The sequence below is a fragment of the Myotis brandtii genome, unplaced genomic scaffold, assembly GCF_000412655.1.
Source record: "Myotis brandtii unplaced genomic scaffold, ASM41265v1 scaffold422, whole genome shotgun sequence".
Lineage (NCBI taxonomy): Eukaryota > Metazoa > Chordata > Mammalia > Chiroptera > Vespertilionidae > Myotis > Myotis brandtii.
In genome coordinates this window covers 2,007,328-2,016,086 of record NW_005366171.1, presented here as the reverse complement: position 1 = coordinate 2,016,086, position 8,759 = coordinate 2,007,328, and the positions used below count along the sequence as shown (strand labels likewise).

At 39.4% G+C, this 8,759-nt stretch overlaps 1 protein-coding gene across 3 annotated transcripts in view; it reads right to left on the bottom strand.

Moving 5' to 3' along the window:
* The window catches only part of IPO7 (importin 7), a 70,996-nt gene that overhangs the window by 57,322 nt on the left and 4,915 nt on the right, over window positions 1–8,759 (bottom strand). The window contains exons 1-2 of one of the 3 annotated variants that reach the window (XM_014545854.1): window positions 7,681–7,717; window positions 1,777–1,929 (exon numbers count right to left, since the gene is read on the bottom strand). The exons of the other annotated variants lie outside the window; for them this stretch is intronic. Of the exons in view, the coding sequence (XP_014401340.1) occupies window positions 1,777–1,908 (132 nt within the window). The 5' untranslated portion in view covers window positions 1,909–1,929; window positions 7,681–7,717. Of the gene's footprint in view, window positions 1–1,776; window positions 1,930–7,680; window positions 7,718–8,759 lie in introns of those variants that run through there. 3 annotated transcript variants of the gene reach the window in all.

The following is an 8,759-nucleotide window of genomic DNA, read 5'->3' as shown; positions in this document are numbered from 1 at the left end:
GATTTATTTACCTTCTATGGCTGTCACTGGAACTGAGAGCCGGCTTTCTCTCTGAGGCTCGGCTCCAGCTCTGAGACCTCGGCTGCTGAAAGCAGGTATCTGGTTTGTTTGGGTTCTATAATCGAAACACTGTTTCAACTCCAGCTCTGAGATCCCGGCTGACTGAAAGCAGGTTTCTGGGGTTTTGTTTAGCTTCTATATTTGTAACATTGTTTCTTAGAGTGCAAGCTCAGAGGCCGGCAGCTGCAGGCGGGGAACGTTGGCTTCCTCCGTCACTGAAGCAAGCAAGCCTCCTGTTGGCTTCAAGCTGCCTGGCTGTCGGCTGCCATCTTGGCTGGCAGTTAATTTGCATATCTCGCTGATTAGCCAATGGGAAGGGTAGCGGAGGTACGGCTAATTACCATGTTTCTCTATTATTACATAGGATTCCTTTTATTGGCTTTCTTCTACTTTTATGCACAAGTCTCCAGTCTCCTTTTTCCTATGTCTCTCAAAGTCCCCAAAATGGGCAGGGCCCAAAGTGTAGCCCTTCAGTCCACCCCACATCTCTGGATCATACTTCCTTTCTCTCAATTCACCTGCAGAAAAAAATTTACATTTCCACTGATGCTTTCTCGCCTAAACTTCAATTCCACATTTCTAACTACCTACCAGACATTTTCTCCTGGATGATTACCAGCACATCAAACTAGACTTAAAAATTATGTCATATTTTCTCCAATATCAGTTTCCCCTCTAGACCCACATTTTCCAATGCACACCTAATGTCGCTATTTTTTTAAAAAAATATTTTAATTGAATTTTAGAGAGAGAGAGAGAGGAAGGGATAGAAACATCAATGTGATATTGAAACATGGGTCAGCTGACTCCTGCACACCCCTTACTGAGGATTGAGTCCCAAACCCAGGCATGTGCCCTGGCCAGAATTCAACTGGCAGCAGAACAACCTCTCTGTGCACGGGATAATGCCCAACCGACTGAGCCACACTGGCCAGGACTGTCGCTCTTTTAATGCTTACTCTTGAAGCGATTACTTTTAATTATTTCTCTCCATTGGAATGCAATCAAACAGGCCTTCAATTAGCTACTACACTTTAACACCCATGTATGAGAGCGAGAGAGGCTTTAATGTGTAAGAGAGAGAGGCGCCCTGGTTTGGCTCAGTGGATAGAGCGTCGGCCTGCGGACTCAAGGGTCCCAGGTTCGATTCCTGTCAAGGGCATGTACCTTGGTTGCGGGCACATCCCCAGTAGGGAGTGTGCAGGGGGCAGCTGATCAATGTTTCTCGTTCATGGATGTTTCTAACTCTCTATCCCTCTCCCTTCCTCTCTGTAAAAAATCAATAAAATATATATTTTTTTAAAAAAAGAGAGAGAGGCTTTAAGGGCACTGTGACATCCGAATTTACATAAAATAAATACAACCAGATAATTTCAACAGTGCGGGGATTTCTAACCTTTCTGTTTTACTAAAGAATTTGACAAAGGCAAATACTTTATCTTGCCTAGATGAAATATGAGACACAGTGAGGTTAAATCATCATAGTGGTAAATCAAGTCTAAGGTTCTTTACTGTGTCCTCCTGTCTTTCATTAAATAGTGATACTCAAATGCTTTCCAACTAAAGAGTTTTTTAAAACTTTTACATTATATTAGTGACCAAAAGAAAATCCCATTTTAAATCAAACTTATCATTAATGTCCCACTGACAGGAACAAATAATAAGTAAAATGATATATACGCCTAATATATCTGAAAAATAAAATTATTTTCTTACAAATATTAATATAGTGCTTTCTTCCTTCAGATCTTTAATGTGCTGTGTCACTGAATAACTTCCAGTCCAACAGCCAAAGTATCCAGGGACACTGTCTCTCCCAAATTCAAAACAGTATCCACTTAGCAACATTCTTCTTCTTGTTGTTTAAATCTTCACCCAACAATATGTTTATTGATTTTAAGAGAGAAAGAGAGAAACAGAGAGAGACAGAGAGAGAGGGAGGTGAAAGAGAAACATCAATCAGTTGCTTCCCAACCAGGGATCAAACCCGCAACCTGGATATGTGTCCTGACCAGGAATCGAACCTGCCACCTTTTGGTGTACAGGAGGATGCTCCAATCCACTGAGTCACCTGGCCAGGTCTTAGCAATATTCTTAATTAAAGAATGTTACCTGCTCAGACTACATACTGTCTTCAAAATTATATACACTTTTTGCACTTTTGTGGAAAATTAAATTAAATCGGGACTGAGCGAGATGGGCCGGACCCGATCGTGCATCGGTGGGGTCCCTCGGCCTGGCCTGCACCCTCTCACAATTCGGGACCCCTCAGGGATGTCGGAGAGCCAGTTTCAGCCCGACCCCACAGGCCAGGCCAAGGGACCCCACTGGTGCACAAATTCGTGCACTGGGCCTCTAGTTTATAAATAAAATATATCACTTACAGTAATAATAGCACCATGTGTGAAGATCCCAGAAGAGACTCAGGGTAGTTTATAAATATAATAATAAACATAAAATACCAAGAAACTAATCAAAGCTAAGCTACTTACTTTTTCACATAAAGAATGTGAGAAAGAAGATTTCTGCCTACATAACCATTTTTTAGCACACTAAGCTTTAGAAATAGATGGTTTAAAAGGCTCCTGGGTAAGCCTTCTAATTCCACTTAGGGCATTTTTCTTGGCTGCAAGTATGAGGGAATATTGATGCTGAGATCATATCTGCCTTAACCAAAGTCAAATTTAATATCCTCCTCATCTAAAACTTACACATAGCTCTATTATATCCCTGACCACATATGAGGGCTGTGTTGACTATGGAGCTCCAGAAAGGCAGGAATCATGAATTTCTTTATATCTACAACTTAGCTCAGTGCTTAGTACAGAGACATTGCTATTAAATGAACCAGACTGGAAACTGTCATTCAAAATAAATATTTCAAAAAATTGTTTCCTAACATTACATTTAAAACTTCAGTTCAGCCCAGCTGGTATGGCTCAGTGTTGAGAGTTGCCTTATGAACCAGGAGGTCATGGTTCGATTCCTAGTCAGGGAATATGACCAGGTTGTGGGCTCGATCACCAATGTTGGGTGTGTAGGAGGTAGCCACTCAATGATTCTCTCAATGATGTTTCTTTTCTTTTTTTAAATACAAAGATTTTTTTATTTCAGAGAGGAAATGAGAGAGAGAGAGTAGCATCAATGATGAGAATCACTGATTGGCTGCCTCCTGCAGGCCCCTTACTGGGAATCAGCCCACAACCTGGGGATGTGCCCTTGACTGGAATAGAACCTGGGACCTTTCAGTCTGCAGGCCGACGCTCTACCACTGAGCCAAACTGGCTGGACTCTGCAGTGGTCGGCAAACTCATCAGTCAACAGAGCTAAATATCAACAGTACTTTTTCAAAACAGACTCACCCAGGCCGAAAACCGACTTCTGCGCATGGGCCACGAAGTTTCAATTGCACTGTACGCGCGCCCACACGTGGTATTTTGTGGAAGAGCCACACTCAAGGGGCAAAAGAGCCGCATGTGGCTCGTGAGCCGCAGTTTGCCGACCACGGGGCTAGAGCATCATTGATGTTTCTATCTCTCCCTCTCCCTTCCTCTCTGAAATCAATAAAAATATTTTTTTTTAAAACTTCAGTTCAGCCCTAGCCCGTTTGGCTCAATGGATAGAGCGTCAGCCTGCGGACTGAAGTGTTCCAGGTTCGATTCCGGTCAAGGGCACATGCCCAGGTTGTGGGCTTAATCCCCAGTGGGGGGCATGCAGGAGGCAGCCAATCAATGATTCTTGCTCATCACTGACGTTTCTATCTCTCTCCCTCTTCCTTCTTCTCTGAAATCAATAAAAATATATTAAAAAAAAAAAAAAAACTTCAGTTCAAATGTGAACTACATGACAACCATGACTTTATGTACATTATTGGATCACCAACACCAAAGACAGTATTTGCCACATGACAGGCATTCAAATATATTTTAAATAACAGAAACAATTATTTGTTGAGTATCTACTCTCATCTAATACTTTAGGATCTAAAAAAATTATTTTTTTACCTAAAGATTTCATTCCTACTGGAGATAAAAATTTTTATTTATATATTTTATTGATTTTTCACAGAGAGGAAGATAGAGGGATAGAGTTAGAAACATCGATGAGAGAGAAACATCGATCAGCTGCCTCCTGCACACCCCCCACTGGGGATGTGCCCGCAACCAAGATACATGCCCTTGACCGGAATCGAACCTGGGACCCTTGAATCTGCAGGCCGACGTTCTATCCATTGAGCCAAACCGGTTAGGGCTGGAGATAAATTTTTTAAAAACCAATGAACTTTATAGTAGAAGGGACAGCAATCGCCTAGTTTAAATAAAATTAAAATAGTTCAAATAAAATGAAAATATAAGGGAGAATATACAAAATTAGATGTTTAAACAAAGACAAATTTCTAGTTTACACTAGCACAAAAGATCAGAGTGGGGAAAGATGGCATTTAAAATGAGATTCATCAGACTTATGGATGGGAAACATTTTAGTTTTGGGTGATAAGAGCTTAATAGGAGGGATGAGCAGCATAAGTAAAGTCTTAGAAAGTCTTTCACTAAAGAACACTGGCAGGAAGAGAGCAAAGAGTGCTGTTTATTAAAATAATCTGTCAAAAACCTTCAGAGATGTTTCATCTGTCTCATAAGCGAAGAACCAAGTTTTTGTCAGGGCCTGTATAATATATAACGTGTGTGTATGTACATAAAGAGTCTCTGTATCACCCAGAGCAAATAGTCTCTGGAACATAATAAACAATGCTGAATTAATATCAAATGTCATATTTTAGATACAAGTTTTTAAAAGTTGCACTTCTAGGTATACAGAAGTCAATTAATCTCAAAGTGTCATGGTTTTTTTGTTTGTTTTTGAGCAAAAGCAAAATTTTATTACAGAAAAGCTCCCTGTTACAGGGAGGGGACCCAAGCAGGTTGCCCTCAAAGTTCAGAATTTAAATGAGAAGCGACAGGTCCCTGTAACACAAATCTACTTTAAAAATTCAAAGATGAGTGCTCTTAACATTTCTGACTATTATTCAAGTTCTTATTTGCTGAATGCAAGAAAAATATTTACTGTGAGACTATAATGTGCCAGGGCAGTGTGCTTATAATTGTGCCCATTTTCATGTTACAGTAATGCTATCTACTTAGTGATCTCAGTGTCCAAAGAACATGTACTTGTCTTCTTTTGAGATTAGTGCTGATGATTTTCCAATGAGATGTATTACTTAGTGAAGAGTAAAATAGGAAATAAAATGTATGGTATGTTGGATTGGTTAATCAACTGGCAGTTCAAATAATCTGGAGAACTTAGTAAATGCTGAACACTTTCTGCAATTTTTTTACATGCCATCATCTCACTCAACCCACATAACACAATGACATACATACTCTAACTTCTTTCATTTCATAAACTGGGAAAACGACACTTTGAGATTAAATAACTTTCCCAGGATACCCCAGCTAGTACAGAATTCTTCAGGTTTTATTCTTAAAGATAAGGTGGTTTTTAATTATATTTACAATATTATTTGTACAAATGGTTTTCTCCAATCTTTGAAGCCAAGTTTGTTATAATTATAATAGCAGCTCAAAAAAATCACATAACATACTGTAGAGTAAGTCAGTGGGGAATACTAAATATCTTAAAAATATCTGCCAAACAATTCTTACTGTGGCCTCTAACAGTCTAATGGCTTTCTTAATTTAATCTGTATGTAATATAAAAAAAATATATAAATACCTCAAAAATCCTTGAGGTAGAGGTGGTTTAACATACTAAAACCTATGTTGTTATTATAATAAGTCAATAAAGCTTAACATTAACAAAGAACTGCAGTAACAAAAGAAAAATTTCAGACCTCAGGAAACTAAAAAATTTTATGATATATGATAAATCAGTGCTATAGAGAAAATAAACAGGCGAAGGGAGATAGGGAGTATGGTAGTCTGGGAACTCCTTAGTGACATGGAGGCAGCTGAACAGTGATAAAGTGAATTGAGAGAACAAGTCTAGGAGATAACTGAGTAATAGGGGCTCCAAGCAGATGGAATCATTAAGTGCAATCTTTCTGAGGCAGGAGCACTTTTTAAAAATAACTATTTGCACTATAATACTTTGATAACATTTATAATTTTTACAGTTAGTGATTACTTCACTTAGCTGAAGAGATTCATTCAAATGTCAATGATCTTTTTCTTTTAACTAAATGAACCAAAATATAGCTTTAGTTGAGACATCATGGAATGATTGGTTCATCCTATCTTAGCCCAGCAAGAAGAGCCTGCCAGAAATAAAATATGACTTCCTCATTTTTACTAGTCAAGCTTCTTCAAGATTTATCTGGAATCTATTTCCTAAACCAAAGTTCTGCCACAGAAAATTAATCAAAAAAGGATTCAAATGAAATCACTTCATTAAAGTGAAGACTGGAGATGAGAATAAATATTCTGAGAGGTTATCTTGGGAAAATTCTAAAAAATCTAGGTATAATAACTGAAAGAAATTTACAAAACATAAATAGCTAACTATCACAAAAACGAAGGCCAGATACCAATTTTCTTTGACAGGATAAACAGAATTGGCTGTTCCACAGTATTCCAAAACCCTAACAGCAACTTGGCAATTCAATTAAAAAAAAATGTTTAGAATACTGTTTTGATTATTTATCTTCCAAAAACTAGCTGTGAAATACTTAACCCAGGTCTCTATTACAAGATGTTAGAACATAGAACTAGACATTCAATACCTGTTTGAGGGATAAATTTCAAATTTGCAGGAAGTAGTATTTATCCAATTTTCTACAAGGGAACCAACTTTTTATTCCAAATAATACTTTTTAAAATTAATTATTAGCCCTAGCCGGTTTGGCTCAGTGTATAGAGTGTCGGCCTGCGGACTCAAGGGTCCCAGGTTTGATTCTGGTCAAGGGCACATGCCCAGGTTTCGGGCTCAGTCCCCAGTAGGAGGCGTCCAGGAGGCAGCCAATCAATGATTCCCTCTCATCACTCATATTTCTATCTTCCTCTCCCTTCCCCTCTGAAATCAATAAAAATATATTTAAAAAAATAAAAATTAAATTAATAATTATATGCAAGTATGTTAATATGTTATTAGAGCAAGGTCATGGTAGATATAACTATGACAACTTTTAGAGTGTGTAGGCTTATAAATACATTGTCATAAACAAAATGTTCATTTTAACCTCTCATAAAACAAATCCAAAATAAAGTGATCCAGCCCCTGCAGTATCGCTCAATGATTGCCTATGAACCAGGAGGTCATGTTTGATTCCTGGTCAGGGCACATGCCTAGGTTGCAGGCTCCATCCCCTGTAGGGAGCGTGCAGGAGGCAGCTGATCAATGATTTGTATCATTGATGTTTCTATCTCTCCCCATCTCCTTTCCTCTCTGAAATCAGTAAAAATATATTAATAAAATAAAGTGATCCATAACTCCATCTATAGTTTACTAATGGTCCAAATTGGGAATTTGTTTCAGCTCATTTTTTTGTACCCAAAAGAAATCTAAGCTCCTCCCAAGGTTACTTTAAGCCTAAGAATTAGGGTATCACTCTCAGTATGATCTAATGATGGTCTCACTTGTAAAATAGTTTTAGTTTGACATCGCCTGGTGGCTCAGTTGGTTGGAGCATCCTTCTTTCTTCACTCTTTCTAATAATCAATAAAAAACATGTCCTTGGGTGAGGATTGAAAAATAAAAAAGATTTCATTTAAAAAAACCCAACAATTTTAGACTTAATTTGTCTAACTCTGTGGGTGGTATCCTTAAAAATAGAAGTCCCTTAAGCGCAGGAATCTCTAAAACAGCATTGTACACTTAAGATGTTCAATTAGAAATACTCCTGAAGCTTCTATTATGTCAATGTTCATAATTTTTAAGAGTTCCATTCCAATCAGGGCACATACCTAGGTTAGGGGTTTGATCCCTAGTTCGGTGAGTACGAAAGACAATCCCTCATGTTTCTTTCTCTCTCTCTCTCTCTCTCTCTCTCTCTCTTAAAATCAATAAACATCTATCCTCTAGTGAGGATAAATACATACACACATATATAAAAAGTTGCAGAAATTTAGAAACAAAGAATGAAACTAAAGATAGAACCTAGTAAAATGTCCATCTAAGTCTGTTTTCCAAGGAGTGGTCCCCAAAAAGCATGGGGGGAGAGAACACCATCCTCTGGGAGTTGACAGGGAGTTTGGCAAGTTTCAAGCACTCTCACTTGTGGCCTAATTTTATGAATGGAAAAAACTCTGCATCAAAAGGTGCGACTTGCCCAAGGTCAGTCAAGAAGTTAGTGTTGCAGCTCTACCTAGAAGGGTGCACTTCACCTGACACTTTCCACTACACCGTCCGGCCCCCCTGCCGCCAGAGGTAGAGCGAATCAGACTCCCGCACTCCCCTCAATCTGCTAGGGGCGGGTGAAAGCTTTCGGTAGCAGGTCAACCTGGGGGAGAAAGTTGTGCGGGTCACCGATCAGCCCGGGGAAGTGACACGCTGACAGGCTCAGCTCCCAAAGGAACCGCTCTGCATTCCCAGGAGCCCCTCCGAACCCGGCGCCAGCGAGACTGCTCCCGGAAACGTCTGAAAAACCTCCCAGCGAGTTTCGCCCCCTCCTGGGCGCGAGGAACGACCGGGGAAGGAGCCAGAGGACGGACGGCCACCCGACCCAGCCATGTGTCCAGCCCGTC